This window comes from Hemibagrus wyckioides, linkage group LG06, assembly GCF_019097595.1.
Source record: "Hemibagrus wyckioides isolate EC202008001 linkage group LG06, SWU_Hwy_1.0, whole genome shotgun sequence".
Classification (NCBI taxonomy): domain Eukaryota; kingdom Metazoa; phylum Chordata; class Actinopteri; order Siluriformes; family Bagridae; genus Hemibagrus; species Hemibagrus wyckioides.
In genome coordinates this window covers 15,764,573-15,786,089 of record NC_080715.1, presented here as the reverse complement: position 1 = coordinate 15,786,089, position 21,517 = coordinate 15,764,573, and the positions used below count along the sequence as shown (strand labels likewise).

Sequence of the window (21,517 nt, the reverse complement as noted above, 5' to 3'; positions counted from 1 at the left end):
CACTGTAGAAAGAAGTAGATCTTCCATAATTGCACTTAGCTCTGTCTGTTTTAGGTCTTCTCTATATCTTCCAGGACAAGAAGTATTCAAGTGTGATAAGTGTTTATAGGTTTGGTCATAAGACATGTACACTGTATCAAACACGATGGTATGGATCTAAAAGCACACTACAGTGTACATCCCACAGACCATTATTTAAAACCTAATGTGGCCCCTGAGCCAAAAACCTTGCCCAATCCAGCTCTAGAGGAAAGAGCACCGAGTACATCCAGTATCAAACTGAGTGTGGTGTATGAAGATGTCTCACCCTCATAGTGACACTGATCGCGCTGTTCATGTTGCCTTTGTAAAGCCATCCTTGCTTACTAATACCTCCCTTCTGAGAGCCCAAAGAAGCTGTGTCCTACACACACACACACACACACACGGGACGAGAAAAAGGGGAATGAGTTTTGTGATGTGGCTCCAGCTCTTCTCTGTTTGATCTTGCAGCTAAAGTAAATGTTAGGAGAACAGGGATTCATTGAGAAAGGAATCCAGATCCACAAGTCCTGTCCAGAAAAAACGCAGAACAGCAGACACACTGATAAATGCAAATAAACCGGTGTACTAGATAGAATAATCTTAGACAGCTGGATGATATCTGAAGATTCAACAGAAAAAATACACATTTAACACAAGGCACAATATCTCTACCAGATAAAAACAATTAAAGCTTATTACCGTTAAAGTGGAAATCTCACCACACCACAAGTACTGTACATTACATACTGAATATAAACATCCTAAAATCTGCATTTATAGATGATTAAAGCATAATTATACGCTTATTAGCGTATAAACGTTCCTACAGCCATTGAAAGCTTTAGTTCTACGAACTGTTTTATAAGCTTAAGATGTCAGCACAATGAGAAATAGAAAATGCAAATACAAGCCTCACACAAAGTCTTATCAGGACAAGATACTGTGAATGCTTCCAGCACAGAAACTTAAATTACAGTCACATATATTCGCTGCTCTACGCACTCTGAGGATGTAAACGTTAATAGTCAGCTAAATGGCTTTTAAAAAAAGCCATTTATGCTTAAAAGGTTTTAAACTCCACATCATTATATGACTGGCTGCAAAAAATGAAGCCTGGAAGTCAACCAAGCACATGATTAACTACTTGTTTTAATGTTGGACGTTCAGTGTCCGTACGCTTAAAATTTCTGCCTGTACATTCTCATTTACACACTGTACAGACTTGTGCAGTCATGTTACTTTTATATCAGCCCAATTAATTGATATTGAGAAAACATGATTATTACTGACTCAGAAGTCATATAAAATAATAAGTCACTCAAATAAAAGACTTGTTTGTATAAGAAAATGCTTGAAACTATTAAAAATGATAGCTGTTTACTGTAGCTGATTAATGAAACTGGAGACCCCGTGTATCCCTGACTGTAAGGGGAGAAGACTTCTTGGAAGAAAGAAAAAGAGGCACAAGAAGCCATAAAGGCTGGCCTTTCTTGAAACCTCACTGATGCTGTCCAGGCATCATCATAGAGACATGACTGCACGTGTGGGAGATCTTTAGTCCAGTGTGCTGGGATATCAGTACTGCTGGCAAAGCAGTAGCCAAGTTATCAGGGGAGGCAAACAATGATTAGTATGATGTGCCTTAGCCTGCTTTTGACTCTTGACTCATCCTTAACAAACTGGATTTCTTATATTTTCACTGAATGCTTTGTTTTTGCCAGCGATGAGCTGGGTTTCAAGCAGATTCGCTCACCTCGTCTTTATCGACATCTTCATCAACCTCGAACACGTGAACTGCCAGTTTATCAGGTCTTGATGCTTTGCTGTTGAAAAAGCCAAAAAGACGAACATTACATTACACATGACAGTACTGGCGTGAAAATACTGTCTGTGATGAATCATGGGGTTTGATTAATCTTCCAAAAGTACAGTGTCACTAAGATTCAGAGAGATGACTGGCAGAGAGCTAATGTCGCTCTGATTTATTGACGATTTCTTTTCTGTCCTCTGGCATTTACTGCTTTTATTGGCCTCCTGTGTTTTTTTCCCCCATCTGTCACTTTCTATATATTTCTTCAGACATATCGATGAGAAAACCATATCTAATTAAAAGAAGAATTCATGTGGCTCCTCTCAGCTGCTCCGAGTCCCTACAGGAACTGATGAACTCATATATTGTTCCACTGACTTCATTGTTACTGAGAGGAGGAAACGTGCATTTTGTACAGACTCGAGTTTTCCAAGAATGGACATGCTTTGCCAATTACACACATGCTAATAATACAATCAGCAGTGTTAAATCCATGCTTCTATTGAGTTATTGTGTGGCTTGTTTTAACTTGTCCGAAGCACAGGTTGTATAGATCCTGCCTTTTGGTTAAGCCATGGAGACGAAAAAGAAACACAGTGTCTCTCTCTTACTTGGGGAGTTGACGAAAGTCACCAGAATAATCTTCATACTTGTAGTTGACAATGTGCCAGTCTGATTTGTAGGTTTTGAGACACTAGGAAAACAGAAACAATGAATGATTGTTAAGAGCCATGACTTGATACGGTGTGTTTGTTCCACAGAAATAGTCCAAATGCTATTTGATCAAAAATCATAGTGGGTAAGAAGGGAAAACTCTTTGCTCTCTGTCCAATCTGACAGCTTCAGGAAGAGAGGGCAAGATGAAAGAACAGGGGCCTCTTTCTAATCAGGATGTTCTATCCACCATTTGGTTCTCATTTTAGAGTTGAGAGAATAAAAAAATCAGGAAGAGAACTGAAACTCTTAGATGAAATGAAAATGAATGAATGAATAATGAAAAATGGTAGCTATCTATTCAAGATTACAAAATAAGCATGGATTACTCATCGCATTTTAAATGAACTCCATTGTTTACAGATTGAACTTTGGCCAACACACACACACACACACACACACACACACACACACACACACACACACACAGTCCAGCTGGTGAACTCTTCTCTTTTTTATTATACCCTATAGCGTGTGTGTGTGTTACAAAAGATGGATGCTTCATACTTGGCCAAAGTTCAGTCTATAAACATTGAAGTACATGCACAGAGTCCAGTGTTGAGAGCGGTGGATTTCACCTTTTCATTGTTGGTATGTGTTGAACGCCCTTCTAAAGGCACAGCCGAATCATTTCTAGTGCATTACCTTTATTAACACTCTTTCGGTTCTTTTGTCTGAGACCAATCTGTCTCTTACCTCCTGCACGAACAGGCTATGTGCTTCTTTCTGGGCATTCTCTGGAACTGATGGATACAGGGTGCGGATCTGCCGGCGCAGAGTGGAGGTCTGGAAAGGAAATGGTTAAAAGAAATCGGTCAGAAGAGAAAGTGGGCCTCACACGGAAGTGAAAAAAGCATGCTGCGATTTACAGATTCAGGTGAAATCCTCAAATATAATACTCATTTATGTGAAGCTGAAGGATGGGCTTATATTTTTTCATTTGATACCAGTACAGCCTGTCAGTATTGACACAGTATTGTGTCAGCATCACAGGCACTTAGTAACCACAACCTAGTAAAAGCCATTCCTGAAAAAAACAACAAAAAAACAACTGTATAGTCCAGCTGGGTGTGATTTCCCAAACAGCTTTCAGTATTATTCCTGTCTGATGGCCACTCCCGGGTCTGGCTGTGCTGAAAAGCTCAGGCAGAGGAGTAGGAGACTCATTGTTCAGCCTCAGCCTCCTGCTGTCACGATGACGGATGATAAAGACAAATACCGAAACTGCAGTAAACTCGCTTGCCTTTATTTAACTTGCTTTCTCCGGAGACACAAAATCCCCAATAAAAATATGTGGAAAGTGTTTCATAAATAAACCGTCTCTTTTAGACGCTTTCCTGCAGGGAATTTTCGAGAATCTTCGGAGCTGGAGTGTGGGTGTGCGTGAAGAAGTGTCAAAATTCCTGCTGCTGACACAGCCGCTTCAGTGACAGGTAAACAAAGCACACAGGTTAAACTTAGCCAAACAATGCCAGAGTAAAAATTCCCTTCCTGACTCACATCCCACTATAGAACAAACCACAGGAAGGAGCAGTTTCACTGTCAAGTGCTCCAAATGCCATCAGGAATTGGGATCATACTTTTTTTTACACCTTGACCGACATGCATGTTGTTTTTAGGTCTGGAATTTAAAGCCAAATGAGTTGCTACATTCCCTTTTTGCTAAAGATGTAATAAATTCAGGAGGTGGAACGTTACATTTAATGCAACAGTCTACAGTGTTCTTCAGTTGGTCTGTCTGAGGGAACCCTGAGAGAAGAAGCCTACAATAGTAGAATTATTAAGCATCCAGAGAAGCCTTGAAAAGAATGTAGCTTTGGACAAACAAAACTCCCTTACTCCAGATGCTGCTGGTCAGGCATGTTTGGAGTTTGACCTTTTATTCTTTACTCTGCACTGAGGTTAATGCGGCTAACAAGAAATGGAAACCACCCAAATTTTCTTCCTTAAATACTTTGCGTGTGGGAGTATATTCAGACAAGCCTGGAGTAAAGGGAAAAATTCTGAATGGCATTATTTCACTAAATAAACACTAAATACTGAAAGATAGCCCCGGTCAGTTGAGAATGTGAAGTGTTTGGTGCGATTCTGATCGCCGGTGGAGGAGGTCTCGGCTCCCCTCAGACTGCAATGAGTGAAAGAGTAGCACACAGCAGTGGGACGTCCAGTAATTAAGTGTTTTTAATGTGGAATGCAGTTTCCATGAGTGCTTCACACAATAACCTGCTACTGTTATACCACTTCCTCTCTCTGTTCCTGACTTCCTGTTGGGAAGATGGGAATCAGAGAGTGGAAAAGTGAAAGGGTGTTGTTTAGATGTAGGGACAGATGGAAGCGTCCCGTAAAAGAGGAAAAGCAGTGCTGGAATGTTGGAGTTGTTGCTAGAATCCAGTCACAGCATTTCTTCACCCTGACACCCTGCGGCATGCAAAAATACACACCCACACATCAAAAACTCCTAAGATGCATTTCCAAATATCCCGGCACATCTCTGCCCACATGCTTGGTTAGGAGTTAAGGCTGTGTGTATGACTGAGGGAAAAACTGACAATAGAGTGAAATCATGAGGGACTACAATTACATATCTGGCATTTGGCTCTGGATCTTATCCAGAGTGACTTACATTTTATATAGATAAGCAGTTGACTGTCCTCGCTCAAATAAAGGCTGTTTCATTTCATTTCATTTCAAATTCACTCAGCCACCTGCCCACTGACTCACTTGAACCCACCGACTCACTCACTCATTAATTCACTCAGCCACCTCCCCACTGACTCGGTCATTCACTCGCTCACTGACCCTCTCACTCAATCTCTCACTGACCCTCTCACTCAATCTCTCACTGACCCTCTCACTCAATCTCTCACTGACCCTCTCACTCAATCTCTCACTGACCCTCTCACTCAATCTCTCACTGACCCTCTCACTCACTCGAACCCACCACCGACTCACCCACACATAAATTCACTCAGAAACCAGCCCACTGACTCGGTGACTCACTCGCTCACTGACTCACTCACTCGCTAACACACACACTCAAACCCACTGACTCAATTGCTCATGAATTCACTCAGCCACCTGCTCCTGACTCGCTCACACATTCAACCCCACCGACTCACTCACCAAACCCCACAGACTCACTCACATTCCCACCTAAATAGGAGGCTGCTTAATTCTTAATTACACCTTAAAAAACATCATTACACCACATACACACTGTCACATAAATGTGAATTAGCCATGCATCTCTCTAATACCATGTTCATTTAAGATTACTATTATTCTATGCCTGCCTATCGTTATGCTCTGATTTACTGTACAAGCGCATGTTAATTCACTTAATTAGTGTAATCGCTTTGCATAGTGAGTCTAGGATAAATGCATGAGTATCACAGGAAGCTATCAGGAGCAGAGGTTTAGAAGCATGTCTCATGTTCTGATCTGTTCAGAGAAGTCTAATATAAGCAAATACACATAAACCGGTGAATCGGAATCAAGTATTTCAAACAAGCGTGGTATAAGAGGTCATTACTACAAAATAATAAAGAATGTTTAGATATGTACAGAGTGAAATCAGTCAGTCTTGGCATCACAAGTTCTGACATGGTTTGATTAAAATGTGACCTCGTGCTATTGTGTTCGAACGTCTGAGCTGTACGTGTGTAATAAGAAATAAACAAATGATTTGAACAGGTTGGAAAATGAGTATTTTGACATGATAGAAACACACACTATGTTTCCATGTCGATCTAGATTTTTAACGTTCTCTAGGTTTTAGAACCAAGGTCGGAAACATGTAAATAAAGTGATGAACGCTTTTTTTATAACGATTGTTATGCAGATTTTATTTCAAAAGAGGAAGGAAGGAGCATCATGACAAATTTAGACCATGCCATCAGCAACCGACATGCAAATAGAAAATTGTGGCCTACATTTCTCTTAAACCCCACCACAGGCCCACTTCTCAGCATGAACAGCCCACTAACCCACTAACCACACTGACAGTGATGTACACCTAACACACACACACAGACAAACACACAGCCTAAAAGCAGAAGAGCAAACACTTCCAACACTGCGTGACAGAGATGTGTGTTCCTGTGCCTGCCTTCAGGCTCTGTTAAATATTCTTACAGAGAGGCTGAGGATCACCTGTCGCTCGGGCCACACTGCACCTTTTCTCTTGAGATCACGTTTCTTGGCAAAGTGAGATAAACAGACAGATACTAAGGAGGACGGGGGGAGGAAAAGAAAGAGTTACATGAGAAAGATAAATGGGTGCAGTCAAGGCTGTCGCCCCATCACTGAGAACTACCATGCAGCTGTTTGACCTTCACAGATGCGTACACACACACACACACACACACACACCATGTCACAGACACTGGTGATATAACATCTAATTTCTGCAATCGTCTTGTACTGTGCAAATCCAGAAGGCTGTGTAGAAGGATTTTCTGAAGAATGCCACGCAGCCTGAAGCGCAGATATGGGAAAGACATTAGTGCTGATAATACTGCGCAAACTCAAATAAAGAGCCAGGCGATATGCTTTCACTGTGTGCTAAGAGCTGTAAATTGTAGCGAGTGAGCTCTATTTTGTTTTGTATTCCTTTCTCATTCTCCATTCAGGGAAAAGGAGTGTACATAGAAAATAGTTCCTGTGTACTTCTGTAGTCACTTGGCTACATACTTTAGCACAATGCAACACTTACTGTGTTAATGCAAGGTTAATCTTTATGTGGAATCACACTGGGTGTGTTTTTATTTTGATAGAAAACGCTCACTGATACAAGGATATTATTTAAAGTATGTGGAATCTTTTAAACATCCAGTAACAACAATCATGTTTTTTGCACCATACTGGGAAGCAATACGCCAGTCAACCTGCTGCTACGGATCTATTTCATCCCTGATGAGGCGGTCAGGCATGTGGAAGTCGTTGCACTGCTCATGAACTGTTCCCAAAACAAAAGGGAAACGTTCCTTTAATTTGTCTTTGGTGCTGCAGGACATTTCTAGCTGTAGTGCGAGCCTGGTATGATCTCCTGCTCTAAAATCTGTTAGAATCACACAAACATGGTTACATAAAAGTCATCAAATATAAATGACAAAATAGCAAGCTCCTATACATACATATCTCAGGAAAATGCTGCTCAGCCCTGCCTTCATTAACCTGCATGTGTTTGCATGGACCATAAAAATGAGATTCAAGTACTTTAAACTAGTACATAAAATAGACAAAACTGTGTTGGTGTGTGAGACGTATAAGCATGGTGTGTGGTTATAATAATAATAAAAAAAATAAATAAAAAAAACTGGCCAGGGAATTATAGCAGCTCATTCATCACATGGCCAAATATAACAATTGTGAACATAAGAATCACAGACATACACTACAAAACTATTTCTAATGCTCTCCTGCTATAGCCCTCTCTCAGCGCCTGCCTGATGATAGGAGAAGCAATTACAATCAGCAAACATCCGCTAAATATTACGCTGATGCATTTCTATAATGAGAATTATCCCTAAATAGTGAGCTAGCTGAAGGGTGTGAGTTTGGGTCTGTCGGGTCAGTGTCCCCTCCACCGCGTGCCACTCCTCTCCCTGAGCACGCAGAGTGTGTTTGTGTAGCTGTCTGAAGGAGACCTCCCACTCAGACACTAGCTCAGACACTGTAGTCCGCAACCTGAGCTCCAAGACACACACACACACACACACTCAGTCCTAAATCTGACACTGCCACACTGCTCCATAACTAATTATGAAACAACAGTCTGCTGTCCACCACTTCCTGTAGTGCAGAGTGATCTTCTGAGAGCAACAGTGTGGCACTGCTTACATTTTTCCCTCGACACTTGATGACCCCTTCCTGTTCCAACATGACTGCACACCAGTGCACAAAGCAAGGTCCATAAAGACACTGTCTTCAGGAAAAAGGACTACATTCTTTGCAGTTTCTTGTTAAAATCATAAGCATCAATTTGTTTTATTAATATAAATGTACAGAAAAAAGGCACAGGTGAGGGAAGGACTGTTTATAGCTGCTATAATTGTCACGGTTGGCAAATTGCTGACTAATCAACTAGCTTACTAAAGCTGGTTACTGTTTAATAACAAAATATCTTTTATTCTGTTATTAATAAACAATCAACTTAACACATAATATTAACATCAACATTAACATGATTTGTCACTGACTATTTTCCAACCACAACAAAATAATGAAAATAAAAAATGGAGAAAAGTGAGTGTTTTTTTCCCCACTATGTTACCTATGTTTCATAACAGGAAAGTAGCACCCTAGCATAAGAGTGTTAGTTTAATGTTCTTTTAATGCACTGCCAGCATCAATGGCTATATTTATGGAAGGATCACGGTAAATAAAGTGAGATATTTTAGTAGTCCTTAAAGTATTACAGTCTTACAATATTTCAACTGTGTCAACAACAGCAGCTATATGAGGTCCTTCACTTTAATACTTAATAATAACTTCAGGATTTTCCTTGACGAGACATTTTGGAAGATACATATTTTCCGAGTAAAATGATAGTCTAGTGTTGTTAGGAGCATAACAGTCCATTAATATGTGTTTAACGGCCATTCTTGTTTAACAGAAATCACGTTTACTGTTTGGTAATAAAGCTAATGTCAGCTAGAATTATATTTATCATATGAATAAAAGAATAGAATTCATGAGCACTACATAACTGTATACTGTATGCACTCTGCAATACATATTGTATGTCCATTATGCATTTTTTTTGGTGGGTAATCTAAACTAAACTAGCTGCTGGCTACTAATTAGTCAGCGGTTCAGAAATGCAGTTTATGGCTGTGAATTGTCCAGTAACATCTGTTCAGTCTGCAACACATTTCCAAAAAAATCCATGAGCTGCTTTAATCCAGTCCAATAACCTGGTAACCTGATAGGACTATTAGTAACACATTACTTTACACATACAATGAGAAAAGCCACTTTTCGGGTAACTAGAGAGGTGTGTGTGTGAGTTCTGGGTGTGTCTAAGGAATTTTCACCCTATTATGGAAAGCTACACCTTCGCCTTTCACCCATCCCTCCAGCTGTAACCCTCGTGAACTGTTTAACTGTATTACTTTCCACAGCAATAACAATAAGCATTCACGTCTTCCCTGCATATAGCCGAAGACTCCGCTTTAAAGAGTTTGCTCCTAGAGATTACAGCACAGTTAAACTGCATGATGAGATTAAACGATGGGTTGCCAGGTATTCTCACCTGAAAATCCTCCAGAGGGAACTGCAGCATGTCTCGGAGAACATCGCTAAGGATCTGAGTCTTCCTCTGGACGAGGACGCTCTCGTAGTCCAACGGCTCGATCAATCGTGGCTTTAGCTGCAGACACAAACATAATCACACACGTTATTGGCAAAGGAATAAGATCTGGGTATCGCAGATAATGAAAGGCAGCGCTGTTTAATAGAAAAGTAATCTATGAACACAGGCCAAGGTTACCATGATCTCATCAAACAACCTGGCTCACTTGCATTTCACATCTGATCAAATATTTACAGTACACTTTCCCAATCTCGGCTTAGATACACCATCGTTTAGGAGAGCTCGGGTTTATTGAGACTGGAGACAGGATGATGATAATAACAGAAAGGATATAGAAGTAACAGAAACAGTGAAAAAAATCTGGGAAATCAAATTTTTCTTTGAGAGAAAATATACACCAGATGGAAGAGCAAGGGGTGGAGAACACGCACATGTTAACTGATCTGATTTGTTTGGGTGTGACTGGCCGGAACTGACAGAACAGTTTATGTGTGTGTGTGTGTGTGTGTGTGTATAGGAGTTTTCATAGAAGAGGCAATGCATCCCAATGTTCAAAGGGCTTCAACGAGTATTCCCAGTTTCACCCTGAGCCCTTTGAGGAAGCCAAGCATTCGATTCACGTGAATTTATTTATTTTGTCTTGGACAGATTAGCTATTTCTGGGGTTTGAGTATACAGTATTGTTAGCAGGCCACATCTCTCAGAAGCGTGCCAGGAACGATCTAACTAGCTAGCCATAGCTCTGCTTGTGTGTGTAATCCCATCAGTCTGACGGGGAAGCAAACTCAGAAACACTGTTGCAATGATGAGCAGAAATATCTGTGAGCTTCAGATCATCTGCTCTATAATTTTAATCCACAGGATTATAGTCCTCAACACTGGTTGTGCTTCTTTGTTAAACAAAAACAACAGAGTGTTTAAAGTTTTCTGATCCTGTAGCTATCTACCATTTTTCTTTGACACACAGGCAGGGACTAACTTGGACTAAGAAGACACACTCTCTGGAGTGTTATGGAGCAGCTTACAATACTTAAAGGAGGACACTAAATCTTCAGTTCTCTCTGGGATAGGTATCTGGAACAAAAAAACCTCGACAAAAATGGAAAGGAACGTGTCTCAAGTGCTTTTCTTTCCTTTAGCAGTGAATAATAAGGTGCAGGATGCAACAAAGTGAGGAAAAGAGAATCTCGCTTATCACCAGAAGATGACTAAGCAGGACAGCTATGAGACTTGGATGAGGGCTGGTTATGATATGCTTCGGTGAAAAGGCTATGCTAGAAGTGCGTGCGTGTGTGTGTGTGTGTAGGATGTAAAGTATGACTTCAGCGCTCTCTGGTCAGTGAGATCGCAGGTTGCTCCACATCTGGTCCTGATATTAGTTGGGTGATGTCAGTGGGATCACCATGGCGATGAAATAGTTTCTGCTAAGCATTGCTATCCGACCCTCTATAGCGTTAGAAGCAAAGACGCACACCACGCTTCTGACATCAGAACTCAACCTCTGTCTCTGCCTCTAGAGGAAGGTGCAGGTGTAAATTAAACATACACACCCATGCATGCACGTGTTTTTCCATTTCTGCTTCATTCATAAATACAGGGGATACTGACATGCGTACATATACGTATATACCTACACGTATATAGTATATGTACCACTATACTGGAGTACAAAGAGACACACACATGTAAGCATGCACAGGTGAGTCAGTGATGAAGGGTTCGCTGATGACAGGGCAGGTATGGCATGTTCCTAGCATCTGATAGCATCCAAGAATCCGGCTCAGATACCCAGCTATGTGAGCATGAGCGTGCATTTTATGTTAATCATAAGCTCACAGAAGCTGTATAGACATAACAGTAATGAGAATCATAAGACAGACAGGTGACAACCCAGTAATCATTAAACAGTGTAAGAGATCGCATCAAACCTGTATCAGATCACAATCACTTCACATCTCAATCTTATTGTTAATTCGACTGGTTTAACAGCTAGTTCGTCTGCTAGCACGGCTAGTTCGGCTAGTTCGTCTGCTTTTTGGTGACCTCTGGTTCCGGTGTTCTTTCAGGTCATGCAGGTATATTTTTATTTGAGAAAATATAGAATATTATAGATAAGTATAGACTACAGAATATTACAGTAGAAGAAATATAAAATACTATTTATAACCTCTAGTTAATGATGTGCCAGCATTCACATTAGTGTTACTTGCTACTGAAAGCCACTAAAATAATGTGAAAACCCTAAATCTTATGTCTATAAATATTCCTAACAAACTAGTGAAGCTTTTTAGACTCAGGTTTGTTCATTGAGATAATGTAATATTTCCTAAAATATAATTAATACATTAAAAAAAAACAAATACTGTACTTATATTCTACATTAGGAGCTCATGTTGAATCCCAGTATATATAAATAAAATAATTATATATATTTTTTTATATAATAAAAAATCTTCACAACTTGAAGTGCAATTTTTTTTTTATAAGAACTGCAGCAAATTTTTTTGGAAAAAAATAAATAAATAAAAAACTTTATTATGAATATTAAGAGATTGATGTGCTTGGAAAATAAATAGTTTTAAGGAGAGAAGTGGTGTTGATTTTCCATCATCTAAACAAAGACACGTGTCGTATGTATCATTCTTGTGCTCATGAATGGGACAGCTCTCCACAATCCCTTTAAATATATTAGAGTCGAAAACAAAACAAAATTTCCCATGATTATTTGGTGCAGATCGTCAAACTGAAACAAGCAGACACAAACCGAACCACTACACTAGGTCCCCTCTGGATGAAGCAGGGTTCGATTGTTTGGTGGACAGCTGAGTAAAGGCGGAGTGCTCACATCTGTCCAAACTAACTAAAGCTCCAAACTAAACAATGTAGGTGTGAAAGCTTCCATAAACGTACACATAATGAGTACAAGTTTGCTCCACCTAAAGACCGGGTATGAAAGTAACAATAAACAAAATGGTCATTTTAACCTCAGCCCATTATTATTAAATCCTTATTTCCTGAACAAGTTCGGTCTAAACTGAAAAAAAAAAAACACAAACACATGCCAGCGTCACATGGGGTGAAGAATCCGCCTGATCTTTGTGCACATGGGAAGTTCGGCCCTTTATTTCTGTTCAAAGGCATCAAAACAGCCACTAAGGTTTGGACAGTTGTGTTCACAATGACATGAAATGCAGTTATTGTGGCTGACCTGTCTTTTAGTCAAGACTGTGGAATGTGTGCAGATTGCAGTGTGGTACTGTCTGCTGGGTGTGCGCACATATGTGTGTGTGTGTGTGTGTTTTACTCCCACTTTTGTTGTCCTGTGATGATGCTTCCCATATGCTTGTATCAGGGTAACCATATATATATATATATATATATATATATATATATATATATATATACTATATATACATATAGAACATATATATATATATATATATATATATATATATATATATATATATATATATATGGTTCTCTTTTTACAAAAATAAGTGTGTATAGACCTATGAGAATGATGCTGCCTCATATAAGTATAACATCTCATATAAGTAATATTTATTTCCATTTTTTGGCCAAAAAATATTGGTATTTCAACAGCTGCTTGGCGCTTTTAATTTAAAATTCATCTCAATACAAAATAAAGTTTTAACAGACAGCCTGCGGTTGGTTCAGGGTTAAAGGGAAGGACTGTCCAAATTTTCCCTGCAATTCCAGTTGTTCTAAACACTATAAACCTCTGTTGTCTGTAATGAACAATAAAATTCCTAAAAAGTTCCTTCCAGTCTCAGAGTGAGTGCAGGACGGTGTGTTGAGTGTTGGGAAACCCCATCTAATGCTCCTGTCACAACCCGTAACAGCTGGTGGGGTTAGCAGAGCAGATGTTTATTTATGGGGCAGTGCTTGTAACATTACAGCTTTTACAAACGAGACTAGAGAATTAAATGAGTACACATGGCTGGAAATGACATTCCAGTCTACAACTTTGGGACAAAACGGTGATGTTCGCTGTTGCATAGACACTGCAGATCTGTATGCTTTAATTAACACTGACCACATGATACTGAAAAAAAAAAAACCCTTCTGCTTCCTTTAATAATCTCCCATACACACCTCGACATTTCATTACTCTTCTTCATTCTGCTGATATCATCTGCCTTTTATCTTCTAGCCACAGATTCTCTCTCTCACACACACACACACACACACACAACAGCAAGATTCAAATGAAAAAAACCTCATCACAACACCTACATAACTCTAATTGAGCTAGGAATTGATTCATGGGACATTCATGCTGTTCAGTGAGAATTCCACCTCCATCCCTATAAATCCCTATAGTCATGCAGTCAAGGCTTTCATTTTACAATTTCAAAACTGGTATTTCCACAACATCAAACTGGTACACTTGTGGCATTGTGTGTGTGAGTGTGTGTGGGTGAGTCTTACCACTGTCTGTGCCGAGGTGCTCCCCTGCTCTGTCTCGACAACAGGTTGAGCTTTAAACTGCTGTGGAGATTCAATCACCATTTTCGGCCCTTTAGCCGCTCTGCCCTGCATGCTTTCAGCTACTCTTTCCAACCACGAAGAAATAAAAGAAATCCTCTGATCTTTCCAATTACCATCCAGCAGAAGCTCTGGACGTGGGTTTGTCCAGTGTAGAATGGTGGCTGGATGGAGCAGCCAACATGTCCAGCCTTCAGTAGTGAAACTTAACAGAGCTCTACTCCTTTCTCTCCCTAACTCTCTCCCTCTCTCTCTCTCTCCCTCTCTCTCTCTCTCTCTCTCTCACACACACACACACACTAACACACCAAAGCTATTCTCTCTCACTGACAGGAGACTCCTCCTACACTCAGCTGTGTTACCCTACACACACACACACACACACACACACGCTCCTCCCCTAAGAGTGAGCTGAGCCTATAGAATTTACCTGCACATTACTGACTCATGTTACACCACATACATAAAGACAAAAAAAAAAAAAGACTCCAGTGCAAACAGACTGTGTTGTATAGGTCTGATACAAGCCTGAGTGCCTCTCTGTACAGGTGTGAGCAAAAGTTTGTGCACCCTTTAAAACTAGCTGAATTTCTGCTTGAATAAGTCCTTACAATTTAACAGGCGCTCCATGAGGCTTATCTTTCTAAGTAGCTCAAATAAAAAAAAAAAGTCATTTTAATTGGCTAACTTGTCACAGATGATAAAATTTTGGTCTGTGCATCGCAGCATTCCTGTAAAAATGGTCTGCATTAAGAGTAAGATTTCTTCATGTACATTCATAGATTCAGGATTGGCTAAAACACAGGCAGAAATCTTAGACAATAATACTGACCGATAAGCTACAGTGCACGCTCGGTATTTTGGAATATATCGCATCTACTGTACAGTCGACACGTGATGGACACGTTTAATCAAATATTTGTCATCTGTCCCAGATGGAAGTGTCTGAATGCTGAAATCACTGTACACTGTTACACTGCAGCACAGGAAGTCATGGAGAAATGACGGCACTGAAAAACAACAATATGGTGGTGTACAGATCTTTACAGCAGTGTAAGCAGCTCAGGCGCTGGATGACGCAAGATGAAAACATTCTGTTTGATCCGTAAGCAGAAAAACACTGAAGCCTGAAGCCAACGGCCATAATTTATTCACTAGATCGGCAAATGCAATTCAGAACAGAAACCAAACGCAAAAATGTAATCTGATCGTAAAATACCTAAGAAAAGAAATATTATATTACAACAAGCTTTTGCTGGATACTTAATCATTTAATTATCCATACAGCTGTCAAACAAAAATACGTCCACCGGACAAAGTCCTGTTCTTTTTATTGCGCACACACACACAAACACACAGATCCATGTTTTGACATCTTGTATTTTGTTGACATCACCTGCTCCCTAAAAAGTTCACTCCTCTCCTCTCTCACTCACGCTGGAAACACTTGCTCATCATTCCATTGAGTCATAAGCTTCCTTCCTTCGTTTGACCTTAGGGGCACATGGACAATTTCACTACGTATGTGTGTAAGGGACAGTTAGCTCGTCAAAGGCACAAGGTCAGAATTCCTTCTACTCTGTCTCTTCCTGAGGGTACAAGTGTCTGCTCTCTGGATCAGAGCAAGCATATGTGATATCACTCACAGCATCCTATTGTGTACAGACAGTTTTACAACCAGAGTCTGATGTAATAGCCATCAGCTCCATAGGGTGTCATCTGGAATGTACATACACACACACTCACCTGATCCTACTTTCCTCAATAGCATTAGGAGTGCTGTTTCCACTGGAAGTTCCTAAGACCTTACACTAATTTAGGGAGTGTGACTGACATGAGTCAGACTTGAACCTTGAAAGGTTATGTCCATATTACAATTTCAATTCCATTTTGTGCCTAAACCTGAAACAGATGTTATTACTCACATCAGATTTGAGCAACTTTCATACGTAGTCCCAGAGCAGACACGTATCTGATACACGGCCATACAGCTGTAATGAAAACGCTCAGATCAGGAATACACATTCCTCCAGGCTCCCTTCCTGCACAATTTTATTTCTTGGCATTACTGTAGTAGCGAGAATGACAGCAAAAGGTCTCTATCTGGTCCTGTATTCATCTTGTGATCATCGCGAAACAGCTGAGGAGTTACCGACTGACCCTGAGATCGAGTTTGTTTATGAAAATGTCCGTTATTGCTGTGAAACGTGGATCAGACATAAGTGTGGTGGTTTGAAGCATGAAGTCTGTAATTTCAGATATTAGTTGATTGCAAACTATCAAGGCCAAAAAAATAAATCTGAGCACATCAGACGGGAGAAATAAGGCTTATTGGCAAAATGGGAAAGTGGCCAAGAGCTACAGCTCTGTTGTCATTCCAGCTGGAAAACTCGCTTCTATTCCATCCATGAAGGTAAACCCAGACAATGAGAAAAACCTTTATCTAAAGTAAACAGTGTATGTTAGTGTATATGTAGCTGGAATGCTGCTACAGAGCCTCGTGGCTACATACAAAGCGTGTGTGTCCCTTTCTACTGTATGAGTGACCTCTTGTGCTGGGCAAAATCATTAAAGGAGCTGGTTTGATAAAAGGCCAGCAGGCATCCTCTGCAGTTAAATTCCACTCCACTTAGACGAATCAGTGTTATTCTTTCTGTAACCACAGCAAATCAGTTATCAGAATAAAGACTATAGAAGATCTCCAGGTTTTTTTGTTTAAAAAAAACAAAACATCTGATCAGAATACAAGACAGAAAGTAAGTGCATGCAGGAGAAGAGTTTGCAGCTGTTATGTAGGGGCACCCCTAAAAAAAAAACAAATACCTGCAGATGTTGACATGCAGTATAAACTCAACTCCAATTAAAGCTGTAGCATGAAGCACAATTCACTCTTATCTTCCTTCAACTCAACATCAGGAATTCAGCTTAGCACTAACGGTGCCCCGAGGTTTTCACCTTTCTGCTTCGAAGGGTGTAGTAAAAAAAGATCAAACACTGCCCCCGTGTGCAATTAAACTGACACTTTCAGTGCTCTCACCTGGACAACGGAGATGAGTTTACCCAGGGTGTGTTACCCAACCGAGCAAAGTGCTCCCGGGATAACCTCCAGATCCAGATTAAAGCATTTACTGCAAGTGAGGGAGTGAGTGAGTAAGTGAAGGAGGGAATGAAGGAGTGAATGAGGGAAAGAGGGAGCGAGCAAGCGACTGAGTGAGTGAGGGAGGGAGTAAGGGAGTGAGGTAGTGAGTGAATGAGTGAGTGAGGGAGGGAGTAAGGGAGTGAGGTAGTGAGTGAATGAGTGAGTGAGTGAGAGAGTAAGGGAGTGAGGTAGTGAGTGAATGAGTGAGTGAGTGAGAGAGTGAGAGAGTAAGGGAGTGAGGTAGTGAGTGAATGAGTGAGTGAGAGAGAGAGTAAGGGAGTGAGGTAGTGAGTGAATGAGTGAGATAGTGAGTGAGTGAGTGAGTGAGTGATGGAGGGAGGGAGCGAGTGACCGAGGGAGGGAGGGAAAGAGTAAGGGAGTGAGAGAGGGAGTGAGGAAGGGAATGAGTGAGTGAGTGAGTGAGAGAGTAAGGGAGTGAGATAGTGAGTGAGTGAGTGAGTGAGTGATGGAGGGAGGGAGCGAGTGACCGAGGGAGGGAATGTAAGGGAGTGAGGAAGGGAATGAGGAAGGGAATGAGTGCGTGAGAGAGGGAGTAAGGAAGGGAGTGAGTGAATGAGGGAGTGAGTGAGGGAGTGAGTGAGTGAGTGAGTGAGTGAGTGAGTGAGTGAGTGAGGTGAGACAGGAAGTGTGGAAGGGAATGAGAGAGGGAGTGAGTGAGAGAGGGAGTGAGTGAGAGAGGGAGTGAGTGAGAGAGGGAGGGAGGGAGCGAGTGACCGAGGGAGGGAGGGAAAGAGTAAGGGAGTGAGGAAGGGAATGAGTGAGTGAGGTGAGCGAGGGAGTGAGTGAGTAAGTGAAGGAGGGAATGAGGGAGTGAATGAGGGAAAGAGGGAGCAAGCAAGCGACTGAGTGAGTGAGGGAGGGAGTAAGGGAGTAAGGGAGTGAGGTAGTGAGTGAATGAGTGAGTGAGTGAGTGAGAGAGTAAGGGAGTGAGGTAGTGAGTGAATGAGTGAGTGAGTGAGTGATGGAGGGAGGGAGCGAGCGACCGAGGGAGGGAGGGAAAGAGTAAGGGAGTGAGAAAGGGAAAGAGGAAGGGAATGAGTGAGTGAGTGAGTGAGTGAGAGAGAGAGTAAGGGAGTGAGATAGTGAGTGAATGAGTGAGTGAGTGAGTGATGGAGGGAGGGAGCGAGTGACCAAGGGAGGGAGGGAAAGAGTAAGGGAGTGAGGAAGGGAATGAGGAAGGGAATGAGTGCGTGAGAGAGGGAGTAAGGAAGGGAGTGAGTGAATGAGGGAGTGAGTGAGGGAGTGAGTGAGGGAGTGAGTGAGGGAGTGAGGTGAGAGAGGAAGTGAGGAAGGGAATGAGAGAGGGAGTGAGTGAGAGAGGGAGTGAGTGAGTGAGTGAGTGATGGAGGGAGGGAGCGAGTGACCGAGGGAGGGAGGGAAAGAGTAAGGGAGTGAGGAAGGGAATGAGTGAGTGAGGTGAGCGAGGGAGTGAGGAAGGGAGTGAGTGAGAGAAGGAGTGAGAGAAGGAGTGAGGAAGGGAATGATTTAGTGAGAGAGGGAGTAAGAGAAGGCATAAGCGAGTGACAGAAGGAGTGAGAGAGTGAGAGAGTGAGTGAGTGAGTGAGAGAGAGAGAGAGAGAGAGAGAGAGAGAAGGGAGGGAATGAGGGAGGGAGTAAAAAGCTTTTTCTGTGGTGATTATGCACTTCTGTGGAAATACTTAAGGAAGGTGTATACATTCACCTTGTTGGTCATATTGGACATGTGTACATTAGGACAGCTTTCCATCATGTCTATATCATCCTCAGACATTTAGATATTTATAGTCATTATAGTCATTTGTTTTTGGGTTAAATTAAACCACAGCCTACAGACTTGAATTATAAGTAAGTTTTAAGTGTTATTTTCCATCAGTAATAATCACACATACCCCACAGACAGAGCTCAGAGACGAGATTGAAGAATGCTGCAGCATTCCTTTAACTACCTCAAAGCACACGCTAAAACCCCGGACCACCTAAACCCTCTCTTCCTCTAAGTGCTCTAACAGATGAGAATCAGCTAAAGGATGCTAAAAGTCATACTCCTTGCACTGTAGACATGACTCCTCACCCCGTCCCCGTCACCCTCGCCCTGTCCCCGTCCCCGTCCCCTTCTGTCCATGTAAAGCCAGAGAGTTTAAAGAGGAAGGAAAAGGCTGTGCTGCACTAATCACTGCACTCACTGAGTACAATAACAGAGCCTGACTTTCTTCTAAACAACCTTACATGCACTTTAACCCACACACACACACACACCCACACGTTCACATAAATAGCAGTTTAATGTTTTCTACCCGTAAACATCTATTGATCCATTGACCTATTAGTGGTGTCTGTGCTGCTGAAGGAGAAAGAGGATGCTCTTACTCATACATGGCAGATTCAGCCTGGGTGATGCAAGTAGTACAAGGCAAGAGGATGCGTAATATACAGATAACGGATGCATAGTGGATCATGTTTCTTGATGCAGTCCCATCTTTCTGAATGAAAAAGGTCATGTCTGCACAGTGGTGAGGAAGAACTGCTCCTCTTCCATGATCTCCTGATCTTTTCCTGCAAGCACTCATACATACACAAGCTGTTCTAACCATGTTGTGTCTTCCAGGTAATTTCCTTGCCATCAGACAAACCCTGACACACTTCCAAAATAGAAAATAAAACATATGTATCCTTCAGCACAGCAAGCTATGAGATATAGGGATTTGGTAAATTATACTAAGCATGACTAAGCACTCTTGTAATACAGAAATATCCACTACAATTTAGCTTACAATAAACCCAAGATCATTATCTTTAAAATGCACACATGAGCACACTCCACACACTCACACCACACCTTAGAAGTAGTCCTGCAAGGCCACGCTCTCGACTCCCTGGAGCTGGCACAGGCTGCTTCTGTGTCTGCCGGTTCGTCCGGCTCGGCTGCGCTCGTGCTCTTCCAGTACCCACAATTCCTCCGGAGCGCCGAGCGCAGGCCATCGAACAGAATCACGCTGGTGGTGCAACCCATGACTCGAACTGTGACTGTGCATCACTCCAAACCATCAGTGACCCAATTTCTGTCTGGCTCCACAGAGACGAGCAGCGCCGAGCCGTGTGCAGCGCGGAGATCTTAGTGCTCTCTGACAGCAGTGAGTGCTGCTAAACCTCACTGATACACTCGTGGCATAGGGAGGGGGGTTGAGTATCTGTGTGTGTCTGCATGTATGTGTGTGGTACGTTGAAGTGAGACTGAGCCAGAGTGGGAAGAAGAAAAACACACAGTAATGCTGTCTCACAGAGTGTGTGTGTTGAAGGATGCTGAAGCTTCACACAACACCAGAGCTAATAACCATCAGTACAACTGTTGTTTAGCCCAAAATACATCATCCTATTAAGCGTCTGGATTCATAGGAACTTGGCGAATCTGCCTTAATGCATCATCATATACGAGACATGTAAATATAACAGCTTTCCGTATCACCCTGAGAAACTAACACCATCCCAACAGAGCACAGTAAGCACTCCTCTCAGCGTTTATTTCCTCCAGATCCTCTAAAACACTTCTTCCTCTTAACATGCTCAGCAAAACCCATTAGTTTGACACTATCCAACTCTCCTGACTCTGAAAAGCATAAATTTGTTTCGTAGGACCTGGGAATTATGGTCCAGTGTTAAGAAAGCGGTGTGTATTAAAAAATCTGGCTCTTTTTGCTCTTTTTTTTTAATATGAATAGCAGTTCCCTACATGTGGAGCAGCCAAATATTCCTATCATTATGGGGGTATTTAGTCCCAGCCAAACTTGGCCACCCACACACACACACACACACACACACTTGCTATTGTGAGAAGAAACAACTGTGGCTTTTCAAAGTGAATTATGAATATTATTATGAATATGATATACTGATATTATTCAAATATTATTTCTACCACCCAGGCTTTCTCGAAACTCGAACATCTCACCTACTCGGAGTGTTTATACAGATACTGTTCAGTTTGTGTTTTTACATTTCTGAAACTAAA

The 21,517-nt window shown here is 41.5% G+C and overlaps 1 protein-coding gene across 13 annotated transcripts in view; it reads right to left on the bottom strand.

The window, feature by feature from the left end:
* Positions 1–21,517, bottom strand: part of zmp:0000001200 (dedicator of cytokinesis protein 9) — an 82,977-nt gene that overhangs the window by 26,845 nt on the left and 34,615 nt on the right. For 12 of the 13 annotated variants that reach the window (XM_058391475.1, XM_058391486.1, XM_058391478.1 and 9 more), the window contains exons 2-6: positions 9,804–9,920; positions 3,245–3,334; positions 2,446–2,528; positions 1,778–1,847; positions 308–403 (exon numbers count right to left, since the gene is read on the bottom strand). In XM_058391475.1, coding sequence (XP_058247458.1) covers positions 308–403; positions 1,778–1,847; positions 2,446–2,528; positions 3,245–3,334; positions 9,804–9,920 — 456 coding nt within the window. Of the gene's footprint in view, positions 1–307; positions 404–1,777; positions 1,848–2,445; positions 2,529–3,244; positions 3,335–9,803; positions 9,921–14,315; positions 14,623–21,517 lie in introns of those variants that run through there. The other variant, XM_058391479.1, reaches the window with a different exon arrangement.